General features: G+C 61.0%; 1 protein-coding gene and 1 long non-coding RNA gene across 3 annotated transcripts in view; both read right to left on the bottom strand.

Annotated features, from left to right (window-relative positions):
- RTN4RL1 (reticulon 4 receptor like 1) overlaps positions 1-19,864 on the bottom strand; it is a 34,143-nt gene extending 14,279 nt beyond the window's left edge. Inside the window, exon 1 of one of the 2 annotated variants that reach the window (XM_081315024.1) lies at positions 19,480-19,864. In XM_081315024.1, coding sequence (XP_081171150.1) covers positions 19,480-19,495 — 16 coding nt within the window. In that variant the 5' untranslated portion in view covers positions 19,496-19,864. Of the gene's footprint in view, positions 1-18,363; positions 18,591-19,479 lie in introns of those variants that run through there. The other variant, XM_081315025.1, reaches the window with a different exon arrangement.
- LOC308660605 lies at positions 14,255-16,604 on the bottom strand. The gene is made up of 2 exons (XR_014024757.1): positions 16,041-16,604; positions 14,255-14,346 (listed from the first exon to the last, which is right to left on the bottom strand). It is a non-coding gene; the product is annotated as an uncharacterized lncRNA (long non-coding RNA).
- Positions 19,865-22,927: the final 3,063 nt, after the last annotated feature.

The following is a 22,927-nucleotide window of genomic DNA, read 5'->3' as shown; positions in this document are numbered from 1 at the left end:
CCTCAAGCCTGCTCTGGCCACAAGCCCACGGCCAGCAGCGCCCCAGGCCCACAGCAAAGAGAAGCCCCTTCTTAACGCCCAGCACCGGCTCCCCACGGGGCCCTTCCCAGGGCCACTTGCAGAGCTGCCCCCGCTTGCTGCAGCAGGCAAGGGCTGTCCCGGGAGATGCTGCAAGGCCAGGACAGCTGGTCCAGGCGAGCGCACGCGCGCACAGACACACACACACACACACACACACCCACACACACACCCGTGCTCAGCCTGCAGGTGCCTGTTTGGGGGATAAGCAGAAGATGGCCTCCAGCTCTTGCCCACTGCAGTCCCGTTTGCCCGGCTCTTTGGGCTTCAGCCTGCTCGCCCCGTCCACCCCTGGCTGGCCAAGCCTCAAGGCAGGCTGGCTTTGGTAGCATCTCAAGCTGGGGGCGGGGGGGGGGTAAGCAGTGAAGAGCTGTGGGAGCCCCAGGGGGTTGGGGAGCCATTGGGCCCTTTCAGCCCCTCCCACCAGCTGCCCCTGCCCCTCTTTCGGCGAAGCGTTCAGCCAGGAGCCCCCCCCCCGCCTGCCTGCCTCCGTTCCGCCCGCCATCTCTCGCCTCTTAGTCCTATTAAACCAGCAGGCGCTTTTGACACCGTCCCCCCTCCCCAGCAGCTCCACCTTTGCAGCGGACGAGGGGAGAGGAGGGGGGGGCGTGTTATGGCGAGAAAGGAGCTCGTTACGGAGCGACGGCAACCTTCGCAGCCCACCCCGGAGACCGAGGAGGAATCAAAACAGCGGCCGCGCAAATGTGCAATTAGCTTTCCAAATCCCTTTCGCTCGGGGAAGGAGGCCGGCCCTGCCAGGCAATTTCCAGGCCCGTCGAGCCTCGCTCCGAAGGCTTTGCGAAGATAGCGCAGGACTTTCCCCTCGCTCGCAGCTGGGGGGGAGGGGAGGGGAGGGGGGGGGAGAAGCCCGCAGACGCCGCTCGCTCGGCCGGCGGTGGGAGCTCGGCTGCCCGGGGGGGGGGGAAGCGGGCAGAGAGCCGCCGTCGGTCGTACGGGGGGGGGGCGGGAGGGGGCGGGGGCATCCCGGACTGGGGCGGGAGACGCGGGGCGCAGAGAAGCCGCCGGTCCCGTCTTCCAACTCGCTGAATTAGCGGCAGAGCCGAAAGCAGCGGGAGCTGCTTTTCCCCTTGTTGTTGTTTTGCACAAAGACGTTTGCGGCTTGGAAAACAACTTCTGCTGCCCGAGCCAGGCCCGCGTGTGGCGGCGGCTGCAAGCTGCGCCCGGGACCGTTTGGCTGGCTCCGCAGCTGCTGCGGGTGGGGGGCGACTCGCCCAGCACTGAAATAGAGGCCACGACGGGGGGGGGGGAGGAGTGTTCAAATGGGTCGCTGAGGCGGCCTGCACTAGCCGGGGCCTTCCAAGTGGGGCAGGGGGCCAAGGGAGCTGGCTGGCCTAAAAATAAACCCACCCTTTGCGGAAGAGAGATGGCGACCCCCATGCAAGTGACCGCAGGAGGGCTGCAAGCTCCCCTCATCTCCGGCAGTGGCCCAGCTGCCGGGCTTCCGTCCGCAGCGGCCCTCCCTTCCTTCCCGAAGCCCCCCCCAGGTCAGGCTGTGGCCCCTTGGGGCCGCCTGGGGATGGGGCACCACGCTGGGGGAGGGGCCCGGGGGAGGCAGAGCTGCCCTGCTTGGGAAAGGACTGATCTGCAAGCTGGGCGGCCCCTCCTGCACCCACAGCAGCTCCAGCAGCTCCAGCCCCCACTGGCGGCCTGATCCTGGGCTGCTCACAGCTGAGCCCAGGCCAACCGCCGGCCTGCCCTTGGCCCTCCCAGCTTACCAGGCCCTCCCAGCTTACGGGTGACCCAGGGCTGCTGTGGAGCCAGCAGAAGCCCCTCCCTGGCACTTCCTGGGGGAATGTGGGCCCCCACCACCTGCAAGCAGCAGAGGAGCCCCCAGCCCTTTTGCAGAGGCCTTGCCCCACGGAAGCTCCTTCCATCCCTCCCGGGCGGCTGTCTCAACCTGCCCCAGCTGTGGTGCCAGAGGCTGGCTTTGGGGGGGGAGGCCCCGCTCGGTGGGGTCCAGTCTTCTCCCCTGCCCTGCGGGTCTGCCTCCCCCTCCTCAGAAGCCAGATTAATCGCCCTGTGCTGCTTCTGTCAGAGAGATGGATCCTTCCCAGAATTTACAAGTAGCTCCATCAGAGGAATAAACAGCCCAGATAAAAATTACGTTGTCACAGCGCAGGTGTGATCGATGTAGCAGACACACCGTGGCACCGTTCGCCTGGCAGAGATTATCTGCAAGGGAGCCCTGGCCGGCAAGAACAGGGGCAGGGGGGCAGTGCAGTCCCTGAGGATCCCCCTCTGTCCTCCCCCACTCTGACTCACCTGCAGGCTAGCCCTGGGGGGGGCTCAAGGAGGAAGGGGGGCCCCGGCCACCCTGGGGACAGTGTCCAGTGCAGGACTACCCAGCTGCGCCACTACTTTAGGGGGGGCTGCTTGAGTGAGTGTCATTTTTATTAAACAGCGGACAGTCTAAAACTTTTCCCTTATTCAGGAGGGAAAAGGTTTGGGTGCACACACACACCCCTATACCACGCACACATACAGGGGCATGTCGGAGGGTCTCCCTGTAGTGTTGCAGCTGCACGAAGAATTGTTAGCTGCATTGCCCTTTGTTGACAAGCCTAATCTGTTGGATAATATCTTGTAGCAGAGAGTTCCACAGGATGAGCAAGTTTCTCCAGTTGCCAACATCTACCTGCTTTGCTGTGATTCTTGTATCTCTTTATTATTTTTTATCATTGCTTGACAGTGAGATGCGGGGCCAAATACATTTAATACTTTTTTTTGTAGTTCTGTATTATTCGTGCTGTGAGGATGATGACGGTAAGAACATTTTAAAGCCATCAGATGACTTTGCCTGTCTTCTGGCAGGTCACTGTCCTGTAGCATTTCGTCCACACTGACCGGGCAGCACCGAGCTGGCGGCATTTGGGAAGCCTTTGGATTGGGAGGGTTTGATCATTCCCTCCCCCCTACTTTTAATTCTATTTTACTTTTGCTTCATTGTAAGGTTTTGGGTGGACTAATTGGCACCAAAATGCCAGAAAGAGCGGGAAAGAACGGAGCTTTTGGCAATGCCCCCTTTGCAGGTGGGCAGAGGAAGCAGCCTTGTTGCGTCAATGGGGGAGGGGAAAACCGGGCACCTCCAGCCAGGAAAGTGGGGGAAGGGCTGGTGGGAAGGGGTCTGCGAACCTTGGCATCGACTCAGCTTCCAGAGACGGGCAGCCCTAATTTCTGTGCATCTGGACCAGGCATTTCATCAGGGTGGGCGGTAGCAGCAGAGGCACACTCTCTGGGCAGCCTGCCTTATTCTGCATGCCTACATCAGGCCAGGGTGAGACTGGATGGCCTCTGAGATCCCTTTCATTCTGTCTGCTGCCCAGCCGCAGCCGCTGTTTTGGCCCTTAAACTATCCCTGCCAGCCTGCCCTGCTCTCCTGCAGCTCCCCCTGGCAGATACCCCCCCCCGTGTCTTCCCTGGTGGGCTGTGGGCCTGCCCCTTCTCGCCCCTCCTGCCCTGCAGCAATTGGGAACCAAGCCCTGGCCGGCCTTATCCTGCCCATATTTCACGGGGACGTAAAAACCGGATTGAAATGCAGGTCTGTTGGCTGTTTTCTCCAATGAAACGGCTCTGGGTAAACAGCAGAGGCTCCCAGTGAAATCCCAGCAGGCTTAAACAATAAACCTGGTTACAAACTCAATCTAGTGAAGATATCAGATCAGAAATTGCTTCAAAAACATGTCAACAGCCACCCCCTCCCCACAACAGGAAGGCTTCTACAAAGCCAGCTTGCCACCCTGGTGCCCTCCCCCTGCCCTTCCCGCGACCCCTCCGGCCCAAGGCGCCCCCCCTCCCGCCATGCCCCTTCCCCTGGAGGACTCCGGAGACTCATGGGGGCGCTCTTGAGTGGAGCCCCAGGAGGTTGGGCTGCAGAGGGCAGCTGCGTCTGAGCCAGCTCCCCCAGAGGAGAGGGCCCTCGGGCCGCCTCCTGCCGTGGCTGCAGGCCGCAGACCCTTCCTGGACTGGGGAGAGCCAAGGACCCCCTGGGCCCGATTGATGGGGGGCAGCAGAAGGAGAGGCTTGGGGGGGTCAACGTGCTGCTCCTCTGAGCTGCCTGGCTGAGGGGGGGGCTTCAGCTACCCAGGAACTGCCTTGGAGGACCTGCCTCCCCCGGCTGGGGCAGCTTCCCTTGGTGGAGGGGCCATCCTGACTTTGTTTTCCCCCCCCCCATCTGGACTCTGCTGCTGGCTCCATCCCTCCCGGCCGTGGGGCCCGGGGCAAGCAAGGACCTCCAGCACTTGTGAAGGCAGTTAAGACGGTCAGCCAAGCCGGAGTCTTGGGGAGCCCGGCCACCAAGGCCAGCCCCCTCTTCCTGGGGGGGGGAGCAGCAGTCAAGCAGCCCCCGGCCGGCCCAGTGCTCCTCCTGCCCCTGCAGCTGCCAGTCATCCTCAGGGCCACATAGTCTCCCACCTTGCTGGGAGAACAGCTCCCATTATCCCCAGCCAGCCTGGAGCTGCGGTCCCACCCACTGGAGACCCTACTCCACTGAGGAAGGCCTGTCCATAGCCAGGGCAGGCTGCAGCCTTCCATGCAGGGCTGGGAGGGGGGGCCGTCGAGCAAGCCGCCCCTTGGCCTGCCAGGGGATGCACAGCCCCCCCCCACATCTGGAAACCAGGGCAGCTGCTCTGGCTGCAAGGCAGCAGGTGGGGCTGCTGGGAGGGGGGCTGCCCGGGGTCGGGAGGGGGCTGCCGGGTGGGGCCTGGGCCCAGGACCTGCTTCTCACAGTCAGGCTGCCTAGAGCTGAGTATGAGGCAAGAGGCGGTGGGGGGGGGGCTGGCTGGGTCCATGGGAGAGTTGAGGAGGGGGCTGCAGGCAGACAGGCAGAGGAGGAGCGGAGCTGGGCTCCTGATGGATCAACCTCCTTGTGCTGCTGCGGGAGGGAGGGAGGGAGAGGCAGGCGGGGGGGGGGGGGAAAGCTCTCCCTGAATCCCATGAAATATTCACCTTGTTTTGATGTGCTGCTTCCCTGCTCTATCGATCAGAGGCGGGAGGTAAGAACAGCTGCCAGCAAGCAGAGAGGCCGAGTGGTAGTGGGGAGGGGGGGGCTGTTGCACCTGCCCCTGCAGGGAGGGGGGCTCTGCACTGCTGGGCTGCCCATGGCCTCCCTCCGCCTGCCCTGCCCTGGGGGGGGCCCTCTAAGCCTGCCTTTCAGCCTGGAGCCCAGACATGCAATGGGGTGGGCTGCTGTCAGTCTCTGCCATTGGGTTCACAACTGGGGGGTCCCTGCACCCCGTTTGTGTGGCATGGATCCTGGTGACTATTATAAGATTGCAGGGGCGGGAAGGTGAGCAGGGGCTCAACTGCATCAGCCCCCACCCCAGCCGATCCTTTAGGGTCATTGTGGCAAAGAAGGGGCTCTGCAGAGCCACCTTGGACACCTCTCTGCCCGCTGAAACCTCCCCAGCAGAGCCCAGCCTCCCTCATACTGATGATGTTCCCTACTTGGGTCATGAAACGTCTGCAAGAAAACCACCAAGCTCAGAGAGCACCAGGGACCCCACACTCCTCCTCCTCCTCCTCTCTGCAATACCCCCTCCTTTCTAGCACTGATGATGTTCCCTAGTTGAAACATCTGCAAGGAAACCGCCCTGCTCAGAGAGACCATCGAGGACCCCTCATTTCAATCCTGAGCTGCAGAAATTCTCTTCTCTTGGAATCCTAGTTTTGCCCACCAGCAGTCCAAGGGCACCCAGGAAAATCAATCTAGGGCTTGCATATAGGGCCTCCCAGCGTGCCAGCAGAAGCCCCATCTTGGTCAACTCAACTGCATTCGGACAGCCCAGCCCCTCGGACGTGGCAGCCTGCGATCTGCAAACATTTCGTGCCAAATGCTGAATTTTGGGGGGAGAATGCAGCTTGGTGGATGCATGCAGGGCCCACTTGCCTTCAGCCCCACTTTGACAGGAGGGGCAGCCAACCAGGCAGAGCAATGGGGGTCCTAGATGCCCAACTGACGAGGCATCACCCCGCAAAGAGGCTTCTCCTCAAGGCCCTGGGGAGTCTGAGATGCCCGCAGGCGTGGCAGCAAGAGGAGCCTCTGCCTGAGTGGCATGGATGAGGTGAGGCCATGGAAGGCCTGGCAGAACAGGCTCTGGACAGGCACGGTGGGCTCCCCTCCTGGGTCTGGAGCACAATCGGAAGGGCAGGAGGGAAAGTGCGCCAGCTCCCCTCGCCCTTTCACACACCCATACCCACAACCAGGCTCAGCTGCCCCTGCCTTTCCTGGCAGACCCCAGTCCCTGAGGAGAGCAGGGTGGGCACTTCACTGGCAGGCAGGGGCCCATTTTGCAGCTGGCACGGCAGGCCCTGCCCACAGAAGGAAGGGCCAGAGGGCAATCCATGGGCCATTTGCATCACGACAGCGATGAGAGCCATCGACATAAGCCTGGAGACAGAGGTCAGAATGCAACCGAGGACAGATGGCGGAGTGAACACTGCAAACGCCTCAGTTGCAAACTCATCAAAAGCCCCTTCAAGCGAGCGTCTCCTTCCCAGACAAGGAAGGCCAGCAGCCACCAAGGCCCCGAGACCCTCGCGGGGAGCACCTGCTCACCCGTGTGGCCACTGGGCACAAAACTCTCCCGCCCCTCCATCCCTGGGCATCTGCGCTGGGTCATCCGGCCTCAGCTGGGCCGGGGGGGGGAAGGGGGCAGCACAGCCGGTGATAAACAGGCTACTTGACAAGCATCAGAATGCCGCCCGTGTCATTTTGCTGCTCAGAAAAAAGATATTCAAGATCACCCGGTGACCTTTCAAGGCCTGGCTGTGCCGCCGGCAAGCGCTGGGCTGGAGCAGGGCAAGCCAGGCCAAGGATCCGGGCAGCGCCAGGGAGAGGCAGCCCAAGCTGGAGAAGAGCCTGCAGGAGCCGGAGCTCCGCCTTGGCCCAGCCCCGTCGCTCGGCCCAACTGCCCCTCACCAAAGACAGAAGCCCCCCCCCCCCGCCCATGTTATTTATAAGCCAGTCCTGGGCCAAATGGCCCCAGGAGTTCAGCGCTTGGGAGGAGGCACCTTCATCAAACATTTAAGCCTAAAAGCAGCCCTGGAAACCAAGCCAGGCAAATGGATCCAAACAACCACCGGTGTGAGGGGGGGGGGGAAATGGCTCGAATCTCTTGCACCACAGCCCCCCAGGACCTGCACCCCTGGCCCGGCAAGACATGACGGAACTGTGGTCCAGCCTCTCCAGGGGCAGCCATTAGCAAGAAGGAAGGGGCTGGGTATCTTCCACAAAACAACCCCCCCCAAGAAAGCCTTGGCTCCATCAGTCCTGCTCTAAGAGCAGTTTTGCAGGATGCGCTTTGACCCCCGAGACCCCGTGCGTCTCTTCTGCAACCGCTGGCACGCCAAGCCCCCCTCCCCTGCGCACCACAGCCATTTTCCTTCTCAAAGAGGCTGTCCTTCCCCCCCCCCCCCAGGTTTCTTTACCAGCCTGTGCAGGGACCGTGCCGAGCGAGGAGCAGCCCTCTCCCACCCCCAGACCCCCACCCTCAGGCCCGGGCCTGACCCAGCGGGCGCAATAGCCCAGGGCTGGCCTGGATGGGGGGGCTGGGGGGGGCTGTTTGTGGCTGGGCTAGCCCCCTCCCCCCACCAAGGGCGGCTTCCTGCAGGAAGGAAGGAAGTGGAGTCTTCGCAAGAGACCTACTTTCGGCTTTAATCCTGGCGCTTAAAGGATTTTTTTTTCACTCGGAGAAGAAGCCGTGTGATCAGAGGAGAACTGCAGCAGGATGACAGGGTGGAAGGAGAGGGGAGAGGGGGAGGGCAGGCAAGGCCCTTCCTGGGGGAGACTCTCTGCAAAGCCCAGACATTGCTCCCCAATTTCTGTGGATGTTGCGCCTCTGTGTGTGTCTGTGTGTGCGGGGGTGAGGGGTGCCCACTTAGTTCTGGTCCCCCTGCCCCCCTGCCCCAGCAGCAGAGGGCCTGGCCCCACAGTCTGCTGGCCTCCGGGGGGGTTCCCCAAACTGCCCGCAAACAGACACCACGGCAGAGCTGTTCACAAGCACTCAGACCCGCCCCCCCGCCTTGACCGTCGACCCAGACCCTTCCTCAGCTTCCAAGCTGCCCTCAGCAAGGGGCGGGGGGAGAAGCCAGAGGGCCCCAGCTGGTCTCCCCGCAGATGCAGGTGTCGCAGGAGGCCCCTGAACTGCAGCGGCCCCATCTAAGGAGGGAGAAATGCAGCAGGAGCGCAGGCTGAGCGCAGAGCCAATGCCAGGCCACTGCCGCCATGCTCCCCTTCCGGTGAAAGAAGATGGGCTGCTATTTCAGGACCTCCCCAGGAGATTCGCTGAAGCCGTGCCGCCTGCTAGGATCCTGCTGGGATGGCATCGTTTGCCCTCCTGCGCGTGGCAGCTGCCAGTTGGGTCAGAAAAGGAAGAGAGAGAGCGCCCTGGGCAAAGAGAGGTGGGTGCGAAGGGAAGCCCCCTGCGGCTGAGCAGCCTTTTCTGGCAAGAGACGGCTGGAGGGGCCAGGCCAGCGCTCTAGGGATTCTGCCAAGGAGGGCACCAGGGGCACAAGCCCACCCAGTTGCACCCAAAAGACTCTTCCTTTCTCCACAGGGTCTCCCACAGGCTCCCTGGCAAGCCTCCATTTCTGTGCCCCTGAGGCCGAGGGTCCGGCTGGGAAGCTGCCCTGAGCTTGGCTGGCGTGGCTGGCATGGCCAGCCATGGGGGTCACGTGTGGACCCTTGGAGGGGCTGAACTGCTGAGCAGGAGGAGGGAGGGGCCGTCTGCCACTCTGTAGACTGTCAGCTCAGAAGCTCCCCCCCCCCAAATGGCTGGCCGTCCAGCCCCTCAAGGCAGGCAGACATTTTTCTGGCCCTCTGGGTGGGGGGCGGGCGGAGATGAGGCCCAGTTCCACCCTGGCCTCTTCTTGAGCCAAAGGGCAGCTGAGAGCTGTGCTGTCCCCCCCCACGAGGATTATGGGTCAGGGCCACCAATCCAAGGAGGCTTCCTCCCAAGCGGGCTGATGGGTGACAGCAGCCCCCCCCGAGGGCCAGGAGGAGGAAGCCGCTTCCTTCTGGGGACCCCAAACCTGGAGCTTGGCCTGAAGCCAAGAAGGGGCTTCTCTTGGGGACCGCCTCACTGCTTGCTTCCCCCACCCCACCCCCGCTGACTAGTTTTTCCTAAAAGAACGCTTCTATTTTCTGTAATGAGCCTCGCACAGCAAAATATTATGCTGGTTCTTAGCATACATGGCTTTCCTCCCCTCATCTTTATTCAAAGACAGACTCTACACTGAAATTTCGCTAAACCACGCTAAATCTCAAAAATATTAACACAACCGTTGCTATATCCCGATGAAATTAAACACTCCCCAAATTAACAAATAAATCCCAGTTTGCTGGCTGCGGCATCTAATGGCATCAGCTCTTGCTGGGGAAAACTTCAAATCACTGTCGAGAAAGCCGTTGCTCTAAGTGCCTGGCACACCAGCTTTCCTCCGAGCAGACAACCCCCCCCCAGGAACCTTGTGCCTGATCAGCCACAGGGCCGAGAGCCCGGCTGGACCAGCCAGGGAATCCCTGCCACCCCAACTTGCCCTTGCTGGCCATGGGGAGATGGTCAGTGGGAGGGCAGCCGGTTCTTGGCACCCTGAGAGGCCCAGGAGCCAAACGAAGGCTGGTCTGAACTCATGACAGACACATCTCATAATGCCCCCCCCAGGAAGCCTCCCCCGCATGAGGCCTTGTGTCCCGTGGAGCTCCCCTCCCTGACTAGCAGGCCCCTTCCTCTTTCCTCCTGTGGCTGGCTGGCTGCTGAGGCGGCTGCCCCCGTCCCTCTGGGTTGCCCTCGTCTGCCTGGAGGCTGCCAACGGACTAGGCCTGCCCTTGGCCCCTGCCCTTCCTGCCTCTCAGCTGCCTGAGCAGAGGGAAGAGGCATGCCGGTGTCCGGTCTGTTTGTGGCTAGCAGGAGGCCACAGCTGTGGCACCAGACCTGTGCTCCAGAACGGGCTACCCATCACGGCTACTTGGCTGTGTTTGAATCACCGCCTTCTTCCAGGCTAGGCCTGTCAAGGCGGACCCTGCTCAGTCCAGGGGACGGGAGGCCAGCTCCGTGCAGAGGCTCAGCGCTCCAACCTCTCTGAGCTGGGACCTGGAGGGGCGAGAGGGAGGAGGCCCCATTCGTGAGGGCCCCATGGTGGCCAGGACCTATTTGGGAAGGTTCAGCAGTGGGGGAGGGAAAGCCCCTCCCAGCTGGCCAAGATGAACCAAAATGGGCCAAGACCACCCTGCAGGCTTTGTCAGGACCGCCTCCTGGTGCAGAAGGCCCGGCTGAGTTGCACGAGGCTTCGCTCACCTGGCCCAAAGGAAGACAGGGGCTCCTGCCCTGCCTGAGCCATCCCTGGGCAAGACAGACAATGGCTGATAGTTTAACCCCTTTATAAGCTCTTCCCGGCCAGATGATAAATAGTCATATGGTTGAGGACAATTACATACAAAGATGGAAAATCTAGCCAGGAATTCACACTGGGGAAACCATCCCCAAATTGCACCGGCCACCACCTCAGCTTACTGCAGTCTCTACACAAAGTGGGGTCTGTGGAGTTTGGGGGATGGGAAGGCAGAGCGCGGGGTGGGGTCCTGCAATCGAATTGCTGTGGCGATGGGATGGGACTTGGAGCAGGCTGCTCCTGCCCAAACAGCAACCATTGGGAAAAAGTTAACAGGGGGCAGATAATGGACCTGTCAGTCATCAACCCCCTTCCCAACGCTTAAGAACGCTTAAGAACAAGCCCAGTCAGAAATGACCATCCCGTCATGTTGAGACTTTGGCATAAGTGCAAGAAGAGCAGCTAGGCTGACCTGGAGACCCGGAGACCGAAACATGGGAAGAACGGCTGCAGGAATTGGGTATGGCCAGCCTAGAGAAAAGAAGGACCGGGGGGGGGGACATGATAGTAGTGTTCCAATATTTGAGGAGCTGCCACAAGGAAGAGGGGGGGTGTCAACTTATTTTCCAAAGCATATGAAGAAAAAGAGAAGAAGCAACGGATGAAAACTAAACAAGGGGAAAAGCAAACTGGACGTAACCGTGAGGACAGTCAGTCAGTGGAACAGCTTCCATTCTGATTGCTACCAGAAGTCAATGGACGGCCTTGTCCCTAGGACAGTGTTTCTATCAGAACCCGGTGGTTGGGTTAAATCCAAACTGGACTTATGGGAGGCGTATTACTGGGTTAGGATTAAGGAGGGGGACGAGTGGAAGACAGCGTACAATTTCTCCCCTACTTGGAAGGGTTTAGATTCCACTTGTTTTTTATCTGCCTGGGCCTTGTATGCCTCCCTAGCCTCATCTAGGGCTTTTCTCACAACCGGCCAGGTGTCTAGGAGTTGTGCGATCCATTCCTTCAGAAAGGGGATGGTGGGGTCGTTAGTTGGCAGTTCAGGCATCAGGTAGAAGTTTTGTCCTGTTGTGACTTGGAACGGTGTATACCCGGTGCTGGAGTGAATGGCATTATTATACGTAACTTCTGCAAAGGGAAGCAGGTCGGTCAAGTTCTCTTGCTGGTAATTTATAAAACATCTTAAGTATCATTCTGGTAATGAGTTTGAACGTTCTGACCCACCATTCGTTTGCGGATGGTGACTAGATGACAACCCCTGGGTGGTCCCCAAAGGTCCAGGAAAGCCTTCCAGAACTCAGATGTAAACTGCACCCCCATCTGATATTATCCTTTGTGGGGCCGCATGCAATCGGTATATGTGTTGCACAAACAGCGTTGCTAATGTCTTTGCTGTGGGGACTTTTTGACATGGGATGAAGTGCAGCTGCTTAGAGAACAGGTCTGTCACTACCCAAATAATGGTGTTCCCCCCACTCCATGGAAATCTCCCTCCAGGTCATTGACAGGGTTGCCACTGTCTGCAATAATCCTGGGGCCTTTCCTTGTCTCCGTTTGGCTGCTGCACAAACGGGACAACTGACCGTGTAGCTTTCAATATCCTTTTTTATCAAGGGCCACCAAGACTGCCGTTTTACTAGCTGAAGGGTTTTCACGAACAAAGTGCCCAGCTACTTTGGAATCGTGACAAAGGTGCATGAAGTTTAGTCTCTGGGCTTTGGGGACATAGAGCTTCCCCACCACCACCTGTCATTCATTGTGCACAGGTTCTTAAGGCCTAAGAACTATTCGTCCTTTTCTAAGGCTTGTCTGAATTCCACCCCCGCCGTGCTCGCTAGGGGTTTGGGACTTTCTGTTTGCTCTCGTGTGGTTACTGGCGCCGCTAGTTGCCTCAGGAGCAGAAGTGGATCTGTTATCTCTGTTTTCGTACTGTGGTAATCGCACAGAGCATCTGCTAGGAAGTTCTTCCCTCCCAGTAAGTGTCTCATGATAAAATTGAAGCGATGGAAGTGCTGGGACCACCTCGCTTGTGTGGGGGGATAGTTCCCTGGGTGTTTTTAAAGCTTCTAAGTTTTTATGATCAGTCCATACTTGGAAAGGGATTTTGTTCCCTTCCAGGAAATGTCGCCATGTCAGGAGAGCCCAACGAAAGGCATAGGCTTCCTTCTCCCACACTGCCCATCTCTCTTCGCTTGGCAGTCCATAGTCCACTTCAGTGGTTGGCTGGGCTTCAGTTTCCCCTCCCCCCAAGTCTTTAACAAATTAGTGATGGGCAGTGCGATCTGAGCAAAAGAGGGGATAAACTGGAGGTAAAAGTTAGCAAATCCCAGAAAACTTTGTAACTCTTTCCAGGGGCGGGGTGGGGCGGAGCCCATTCTAACACTGCTTGGACCTTTTCAGGATCCATCCCTATGCCGTTTTGAGGTATGCAGTACCCCAGGAAATCAGTCCTTTCCTTGTGGAATTCACATTTGGACGATTTGCGAAAGCAGCCCTTTGTAGAGGTGCTCCTGGAGCACTTCATTTATCAGTTGCATGAACATGGCAGGTGCCCCTTGCAACCCAAACGGGAGCATTCTAAATTGGGAACATCCCATGGGGCAATTGAACGTATTTAAAAGTATTTAAAATCTCTGCAACCAGCAAAGAAGTTGGGAGCAAAATTTGTCGGTCCTTTCCCCATTAAGCGGATAATTAATCTGGTAACTGTAGAACTAGAACTCTCCAAAACGCTAAGACAGGTCCACCCTGTATTTCACTGTAGCCTATTGAAACGAGAATTCTCGCCATTAAGGCCAGCAGTAGCCCCTCCTCCACCACCGATTATTGTAGAAAGAGAGCAGGTTTTTGAAGTCAAAGAAATCCTAGACTCTAGAAAATATCATGGTTCCCCACAATACCTAATAGTTTGGAAGGACCTACCCCCTTCCCAAAATGAGTGGTTCCATAAACAGACTTTAGATTTCATGCAAATAGTCTAATAAACTGGACTAGCCCCTTTTTTGTTTCCTCTACAGGTGGATCTCTAATTTTTTTAGGAGGGACGGCATGTCAGAACCTGGTTGTTGGGAGTGGGGTGATTTCTTTACTTACGCGGGTTCTGCCATGATCCTGGGGGAGGGGGGAACTATGGGTGCTACAATGTATCCTTTCCGCTTCCCTCTATCTGCTTTCTCTTTGACCTATTTCCCTTGATGTCCACCTGGGGTGAGAATGGAACGTGCCTCCGGCCATCTGCCTTATCTCTCGCTGCAGAAGAGGCGCGAAGACCTAACAGTCTAACAGCCTTGGTAACGGCGCCTTATCAACCCCGTTCCCACAATGGGTTCACACTTGGGGATTGGGCCGTTTGAACTGGCTGGTTTGACTATTGGTGTTTTTTTTTTTGCCAATTATTGATTTGCACAGGAAACTCTCAGATCCCGCCTTTTATGCCTGCTGTCAGCTTCTCCTAATAAAAGTTCCTTTTGGAATGAACCTGTTCCAGGAGTTCTGCTTTCTTGGGAAGAGGGATCGAGGCAGGTCCTTATATTTCCTTTACCTTAGCAAATTTTAAGAAGTGTGGACTTCTACTCCCAGAATTCCCTAGCTACCCACGTCCTAATGTTGCCAAGGTTGAAAACTCTGGCCTAGGACCAAGACCACCATTACATTCTGATACAACTCTGACCTAGGACATGTGTGAGTTCATCCACCCTGGTTTGTGAACCATGGTTCTTTTCCTCGGTTGGGTGAAAGCTAACCACCCCTACGGGGCTGTTTGTTGTATGTGAACCTGAAAAAGCGGTGAATGCACAAAGTACCAGAGAGACAGCCGTGGAAAATGACCTCTTGTGTTCAGGAAGGTATTTCACTGGGCAAGGCAGGATCAGACTGGAAACTCGGCTGAATCCATGAGCAGAGGCTGACCTGCATCAAGGGAGTCAATCAATCAATCAGCCAGACTAGACCTGGAAAGGACCTTGGAGGTCCTCTAGTCCAACCCCCTGCTCAAGCAGGAGACCCTGTACCATGTCGGACAAATAAGTTGTCCAGTCTCTCCTTAAAGACCTCCAGGGATGGAGCACCCACAACTTCTGGTGGCAAGCTGTTCCACTGGTGAAATGTTCTCACTGTTAGGAAGTTTCTCCTTAAATCCAGGTTGCTCCATCTGTTGCGTCTTGTCTTGCCCTCTGGGAGGGACATAAATTGACACACACACACACACACACACACACACACACACACACACACACACAGACGGTCTTTGGGCCCTGTTTGAGTGGAGGAGGAGAAAACGAAACGGCCCTGGTGTGGGGGAGGGGAGCACTGCAGGATGGCTTTGCCTGGCCATGGAGGGGGAGGGAAGGAGGAGACACACCCTCCGGCACGCACCCCCCAGGGGCCCGGCTGCTCTGGGCGCGAGAGCGGAGTCTGGCCTCCTGGGAAATCTGAAGGCCTTGTTGCTCCGCAGAGCGGCACAGAAAACAAGGGCGGGGGCTCCTCGGTGGGGGGCCGGCCCTGGAGCTCCGCAGGGAAGGGAAGCCTCTCCTGGCAGGGCGACAGCCAGAGCATGTGGGGCCCCTGCTCTCTGGCCCCCTTTACAAGGTCCCCCACAACCAAGCCCATGGCTTGCATCGGAAACCATCTTACGGGGCCCACTTTCTCTCCCTCCAACTGGTTGTTTATGCAGCACGTGGCATATCATACATGGACTTGCAATATATTAGCATGTCCCCTGGATTAAAAACACAATAAAATATAGATGTTAGAAAAAGCTATTTCGGGTAACAGTGTCCAGGCCATCTGACCATTGTCCCTTCTCTCCCTCCAGCCTCCGCCCTGCCAGCTGCCTTTCCCTTCTCTTCCCTGCACCGCGTCCCCCCTCCCCCCCAGTGGCCCTGGCGGCCCCTCCTGGCCCCTCCAGGCCTGCTTCCTCTTCCCCTCTAGCCAGCCTGCTTCCCACGGGGCCGCTCCCCCCCCTTCTAAGCCCTTCTCCTTCCAGCCCGGTTTGGAACGGCGTCTGCGGCAGCTCCAGCCCGCCGGTCCGGCGCCTTCCCCTCCCCCCCTCCCGCTTGCTCCTTCCCCCGTTCTCTCCCTCCTCTTTGCATCCCGCCGTCCGGCCCCCGCTCCGTCCAGCTTCGAATGGGCCCTTTGGGCTTCCCTCAGGGCTGGTCTGCGGGAAGACTCCCCCGCCCCCGAAGGTTCCGGGGCTGCCGAACGTTGGTGCACCGGGGTCTCCAGCGCTTCTCGTTCCCCCCTCCAGGCAGGCCGCGACCCTTCCCCCCTTCCAGCCACGGGGAGACTCGGACGCTTCAGCCCGTCTCAGCCTCTGAGCAAAGGACCGGCGCTACCGCCGACCTCAGCCTGGGGAACTAGCCCACGAGCAGCCCCGGCGGAATCAAAGGTGCCCCGGGGCACACGCAGAGCGCTTCCTGCCCGTCGCCCGCTGGCCACCAGGCAGTAGAGCCGGGGCTTCCTCAGCCGAGCTGAAGCCTCCCTCCCTCCCGGCCGCCGCCTCCGGCCCTGCTTTCGGGCGCGTTTCGGCGGAGGGAGGCCTGAGTCCGGGATCGGGACAAGCCGGGCAGCCCTGGTTGGTTCCGACCGCAAGAAGCGCCCCTCACCCGCATCGGTCCGGCCGCCGAGAAAAACAGCCCCGCGGAGAAGGCCGGGCAGGCGGCGAAGAGGCTCTTTTCCTGTCCGGCGGGAGCGGAGCAACTTTGACCTTGAACCACCTTCCCTCTCCGGGAGCGCCGCCGCCGCCGCCGCCCCGCCCGCTTCTCACCGCGGTGAGACCGCTGGGAAGCGGCGCCTCAGCACAGCCGCCCCTCGCGGGCGCCGCGGACGGAAGGGGCGCCTCGCTGCTGCCCCGGGAGGTTAATCTGGGTTAACGGGATGACCCGTTTTGCCTCTCAACTCAGGCATCCGAACCTTGGATCCGGGTTGAAATCGGCAGCCGACAAATAGCGGTGGTTGCACAGGGACGCGACTGAAATCCAGTTCAAAGGGGCCCAAACCCGAGATAAAAGCCACATTTCCAGAAGTAAAGCATAGCGGGGGGGGGGCCCTCGCGCCGCCCACCCGAGAACGGACCCCCTTTTGATTCCCCCCCCCCGAGAGCGGACCCCCTTTTGACGGAGCTGGGTGGGCTGTGCGTTTGAGGGGGAGGAGAAAGCTTCTTCCTCCAGGAGCCCTCTCTACCCCCCCCCCGCCTGGTCCAAAGAAGGAGCCCGAGTCCTTCTCAAAGGCCCAGCCGGCCTGGGCCAGTAGGGCACCCTTCCTCCCCCCCCCCCCCCCCGCCATCCTGGCCTTCAGGCATTATTGCTTCTCCCATCAATGTGATACCCTCCACCACCTTTGGGAGACAATTTTCGGCTGATGCCAAGATCCCCTGCACCCCGAGAGCCTGGGTGCCTTTTGGCAATTCCAACACACACCCCCCTACCCTGCTTTTGGCCAGTGGCATTGTCCTCCAGACCATTTGAGCAAGGAGCAGAATCAGGGGGAAGGGCAATCCCCACCATCCTTCCATAAGCATAGCCCTAAGAGTGAACCAGTGGGGGGAGGGTCACTCCTTCCCTCCCACCGTCTTAAAGGATCAGGCCCTGCCCCAAGACCTGGCCCAGGCATGTCCAGCACAAACGCCTCCACTCTCCAGCTATGCTGTGCCCCCCCCCAAGTTGCCCTACAGGGGCTTGACTGCTCCAGCCTCAATAGGAGACCCCCGGATCTGAGCCCCACAGCACCCTCCTAGCCTTTAAGGCCTTTGGTTAGGCTCTGCTTGCAGGCTGCTCTTTTGCTCCCGGCCCAGCGCTGGGGGGAGCCGAGCAGAGGGGATCTTGCTTGGCCATCCAGAAGCCGGATCTTGAGGGATCTGCCCGGGGCTCCCATCACAGGGGCCACGCAGCCAAGACCTACTCCATGGCAGCTGCTGATTGTTTTTCTCAACCCTAACCCTCTTGTACTATTGTGCTTCTGCTTCCTGATCTAAATATTTATCCCCTCACCCTTTTCCCTCCCACAAAGCTCCAGGCTTGTGATCTGTTGTGGCTTTGTCTGCCGAGAGGCTGTTTCAGCTTCAGGAATTTCTTCTCCTGCGGTTCACCTCCCCCCCCCACAATGTGCTGCCATTGAAATAGGTTGGACTCCAGTGCCCCACTGCTCGTGCCTCACCCCATAACAGGCACAGAGGGGAAGGGGTTGCAGGGGGGACAGGACAGCCCTGAGGTTGCCAGGCCAAAGACCCCTTGAGTCCAGCCTTCTGCCCCCCACCAAGGCCACCCAGGCACCCTCTGGCAGTCCCCAGTGGGAGGCCTCAAGCCAGCCCTCTGCCCCAGGGACCTGGGAGGGAACGAAAAGCCCTCCAGCCCAGCAGCCTCTCAGCCAGACCCACCTGGGGCATTTGCCCAGGATGGCTGGGCAAGCCCACATAGAGGCCTCCCCCTGGCCAGGCACCTTCTCCTCGCCAGTCCTCAAACTTTTGGGTGCCACCGGTTGGGCAGCGACAGGGCCCCTCTGGATTTCCTGGGCCGAAACAGCCCTGGCTTCGGGGTGGGGGGGAGGGGCGGTTGTCTTTGAGCCACCGATCCGATGCCCCCCTTTCCCACCCCTGTTTCTGGCACATCTGTCCAGGGATTGGGCCAGCCTGGATCGGTGACGGGGGTGGGGAGGGGGAAGCCGCCAGCAGTATTATTTGCACTCCTGTCATTCATCTTGTTGCCGTCGCTCAGGCCCGCTGGAGCCGGCAGGGCAGCAGGGCAGCCCCGAGACTTTCCGAAGACCCCTTCACCCGGTTCCTGAAGAAGGCCCCGGCCGAGCGACGGTCCGTCCCGCCTCCCTCGCCTCTCACCGCCCTTCTGCCCACGCCCGCGGCGGGGGGGGGTGTTACTCCCTGAGGGGATGGGGGATGCCAGAACTTCGCCCCTCCGCGCCCTCGCCCTCGCTTGCCTCCAGCCCGTCAGGCTGCTGCTTCGTCCGGTCGAAGCTCCGAGCGACTGAAGAGAAGAGGGCTGCCCGACGGCTGCTCCCGAGACCCCCCCCCCAGCCAGTTGTTGCGAGGAGAAAAGCCGAGGGGACCGGAGCAGAGCACCCGCCCTCCACGACCCCCGGGGCCGCCTTTCAGTCACCCACGCCCGCACCCCGAACTGCCCTGCGCGAATCTCCCGCCGCCCCTTCCTCAGACGCGCAAAGGGTCGCTGCGCTCGCGCACAGACACTCCGGCCCCGTTCCCCGCCCCCCCCCTCGGCAGGCGACCGCGGAGTCACAAGCGCCCAGAACACCCCTCGCCCGCCCGCCGCGCCGGGTCACCCGCACCCCCTCCCACGCCTTGCACCCTAGAACCCCCGACCCCCGAGGACCCGATCTCTGGCCGCCCTCCCGATTAATAGCGGCTGCCGAGATCGCGGGCGGGCGTCGCCCCTCAGCCCACTGCCGCTGGACACGCTGGCTACGAAGCCCTTCTGGGCGATGCGCAGCTCTGCCTTCCCAGGGGTACGCAGCACAGCTCCCCAGCTCCGGGCCCCCGGGGAACAGCAACGAGCCCGACCTGGAGGAAGTGCGCGGGAGGAATCGCCTCTGCCAGCTCCCCCCCCCCCGCCCTGCAGTACCAGCCCAACTCCGCCGCGGTCCGGGAAGCGCCAGCCGCCCGGAGGCAGTTCTTACTCCGCGCTCCGGACTGTCAAGGCTGTGGACCGGCCGCCCCCTCGGGAGCCACGGCAGTTTTGCTCCGGCGCCTTGCAGGAGGCGCTGCTCCGCCCGACCCCCCGGGAATTACATCACCGGCCCCGCTGCTTTCCGGGGTCCGGGAGGACGCAGGCGGGGGCCTTCTTCCCTCGGCCGCCGCCGGATCCGAGGCCGGCGCTGGCGCGGATCAGGGCCGCGGAAGTCGCGAGGAAAACGGAGGCCGCGGAGCCCGCCGCGCTCGGTAGGCCCCCACTCGCCGGGCCCAGAAAGTTTCCCGGGCCGGTCTTGCCCACTTCCCCCGCCCCCCGCCGGCAGCCCCTCGCGAAGTTCGGCAGCTGCGGGAAGTCCGGCGCCCTCCACGGACGCGGCTCGCGGACTCACCTGCGCAGCGGTGCATCTTGGAGGCGCGGAGGCGCCGCGGCCGGTCCCGGGTCAGCGCTCAGAGCAGTGGGCGGCGGCGGCGGCGGCGGGGACTGCTGCTACTCCGCCCGCGGTTCGGCGGCGCTCCGAGCAGCGGCATTTCTCGGCCGGCGCCGGCGGCCGCAGCTTCCTCGCCGGCGGCCGCGGCGGCTTCCCGGCTTCACTTCGCTACGCGCCTCGCTGCTCGCTGCAGGGCTCGCTCGGCGCGCTTTTAGGGGGGAATCCGCCTCCCGGGCGGCCGCCGCTGCCTCCTGGCTGCCCCCTTGGCGGAGGGCGTCTTCCGCGCCCCCGGCCCTCGCCTCGCCTCGCCTCGCCTCGCCTCTCTCCGCAGCAGCAGCAGCAGCAGCAGCAACGGCGGCGGCGGCGGTTGGGCAGGGCTGGGCTGGGCTGGGCAGGGCTGCGCTCGGCCTCCCCTCCCTCGCAACAGCAGCGCGCCGCCTCCGCCGCCGCCGCTTCGCCTCCGCCTCCTCGCCCGCCTTCCCTGCTGCCCATCGAAAATTTATGAAAGTCTTTCGGAGCGCGCGCGGCGCCACTCCCCGGAGCTTCCGCGGGCCGAGCCAGGCGCAGGAGCGGGCTTGGCGGGGCTCCGACACCGGAGGCCACGCCGGGGCTGCGCAGCGCGGGGCTGGGGTCCGGGTCCGGGGGGCGGCAGCGGGGTCGACCCGGCTCCCTGCCAGGGACCGCCGTCCACGCGCGCGCCTTCCGTGGGACGCGCGAGCTGCCTGGGGTTCCTCGCCTTTCCCTTGGAGAAAATTGGGCTGGGTGCGGGACGAGAACGGCGAGGCGAAAGCTTTGACTGACAGCCACGGTCGGCATGGCAACGCGGCGGCGAGACCCTCTCCCTTCTTATTGCTATGGAAACCAACCTGAGCCGTCGGACCGCTCCCTCCGCCGCACCTTTCGCTGCTGCCGTCAGGAAGTCTCCTCCCGCGCTGCCAGGGAGGGTCAGGGCCAGGAGCGGCGCCCCGTTACTTGGAGGGTAGGATGGAGTGCCCGGAGACCCCCGACGTCTGGCTGTCGCCTTCTCATTCTGGCCTTCACTGCGGAGACCCCAGGTCCAGCTTGGGGGTGCTGTTGGAAGTCAACCTTGCCTCTGGTAGCAATGCTGGGTGTCTTGTGATGGGGGTCCTAAAGAGTCAAGTCCGTGACCTTTAAGCCCCCCCCCCCCAAATTCGTGGGATGTAGGATCCTTCTTCCAGCTGATCAAAGTTGCTTAGTTTTGGATTGGGGCCTGGACTTATTGGAGAGAAGCACCAAGCTTTTCTCCCTCCCCCATGCCAGTAGCTTCTGGCCTGCAGGCACCATCTCAGGTGTCCGAAGTTCCACAGGTCTGTCCGTCAGGGGCAGAAAGAGGAGATTCTAGACAACACCGGCTACTCCTCCTGCACAAGCCGCTGTGGGCAGAGCCCAGCTGGCACCTGCCAAGGGCCTTGGGGCAGCTGCAAGCTCCACTCTCCTGCCTCCCTCCCTCGCCTGAAGGCCCTCCCCCCTTCCTCCCATCTTCCCATCCCTCACCTCCAGCCCTGCCACCTTCAGGTTGGGGGGAGCTGGGGGGCCCTGGGTCGGGAAGGGGATTCAAGCCTGGGAGGCACACACAAGGAGTTACATCCAAGGCTGCTCCCCCAAATATGGCACCCAAATCCTTCCTGCTTGGGGAAAGCCTTTACCCCCCCCCCACCCCCCACCCCTGGGCTGGGCTGAGCCTGACCAGGGACGCCGCATCTCGGCCCTGGAATGGAGGGAGATCCACCCGCCGGGACCCAGGGAGCCCCTCCCCACGCTCCCTCTAAATGGGAAACGGCAGCCCATGGCTGCATTCACAGGACCACCCCCAGCCAGCTCAGACCCACCTGGAGGGGCTGGTTTGTGGGGGCTTTGCTTGGCTCACCCGCAATGCATTTAGGTTCGATGTACACCCAAGTCAGATCCTTTCAGGAACTGAGACACATGAGAATGCAGCCAGGATTCCTTGGGTTGGTCCCAAGAGTCCTCACCGGATCTCCTCACCCCTTGGGGTGGGGGGTGGGGGGAATGAGGAGCAGGAGAGGAGCTTCTCCGATGCTTCATCCTCCAGCTGCTTTGGGGAGGAGCAGGGAGAGCAGCGCTGGGCAGGCCTAAGTAGCCCAGAATCCCCTCCCACCAGGGCCAGCCGGCCCCTTGGCCAGCTGGATGCCCTGACTGACCGTGGCCTGTGTGTGGTGGGCCATGCCACCCACCACGTAAAGGGCACCAGCATTTAGCAGCATCAGGAAAGGACGAGCCTTTTCTAAGGGCATTTTGCCTCAGAACCCCTCCCGTTTTTGCCTCTGCTGGGCTCCTGGATCCAAACTTCCTCCCAGGAAGTAGCAGAACAACGACGCCAGGGCCCCTGGTCAAAGGGTGGCTCACAGGCCCACAGGCCGCCTGAAGGGGGCAGTCCCTGGACAGGAGCAGTCCCTGAGAGTTTTCTGCAAGGGGCGGGAACTGTCTGTATCTCCACTTGCTGTGACCCCATGGGACCTGGCGGTGGGTCTGAACAGGAAAAGGACCCTAATGACCAGAGACTGGAGTGGCCAGACAGGTCCTGGGTTGGGCTGTGACCTTGACCCTTGGGGCTTCTTTCCTGGCTTCAGCCGAATCTACCTCTGGGTAAGGGGCAGCTCCCGCCAGGCTGCCGCTTGGCAGACACCAGACCGAGGTCTTTCCCCAAGGGGGTTGGGGGTACCTCGTCTCTCCCCTTGCCTTTTCTACCCCCAAAGCCTCTGTCCAAGGGGAGGGTCCTCTCTTCCCTGGGGGCCAGCTCCAAACGTTTAGCCAAGGAAATCAGAGGGGCCCCCCAAGACCACCCATGGGGGCCACCCATGGCCCGCTGCCCTCTCTCCCCGTCAAAGGCAGAAGGACGCCGTTTGGAGAGGGGCACCGCCGGCTGACTCTGCAGCCCCCCCAGTTTTTGTGGGTACATGACAAATTAGCCCTTCTGTTCTGCGCTGAGGTTGGGGCCAACAGATTGCAACGCGCAGCACAGACTGTGTTGTTTTTGTGTTGTTCTCCTCCCAGGAAGGAGGCTGTTCTGGCCCAGATGCCGTCCCATCCCTCTCCCACTGGCCAAGGCAGCCCAGGGAGGGAGGCAGAGCTGTTCCTCCTGGGGGGGGGCGGAGACAGACATGGATGGGGCCCACCCAGCAGGCCTGGGGGCTCAGTGGGCATGAAGACCCCCTGCGCCACCTTTTGAAGAAGCACTCCAGGACCTGGTGGGGAAGGGGTTTTTTTGCCCCAGATTAAGCCATGGGCTTCATTGCTCCACAGGGGTCTTAGCAGGTGGGGACCAGGCAGCCTGGGGGGAGGGGCTTCTGTGGCCAAGATCAAATTAGGTGCCCCCAGAGTGGCTCCCCTCTTACAGTCCCCCCCCACTCCTCCAGGAGGGGGAGGA

Source organism: Vipera berus (genome assembly GCF_964194415.1).
Source record: "Vipera berus genome assembly, chromosome: 1".
Taxonomy (NCBI): domain Eukaryota; kingdom Metazoa; phylum Chordata; class Lepidosauria; order Squamata; family Viperidae; genus Vipera; species Vipera berus.
Note: the sequence above shows the minus strand (reverse complement) of the source record. Positions and strands in the feature narration are given on the sequence as shown.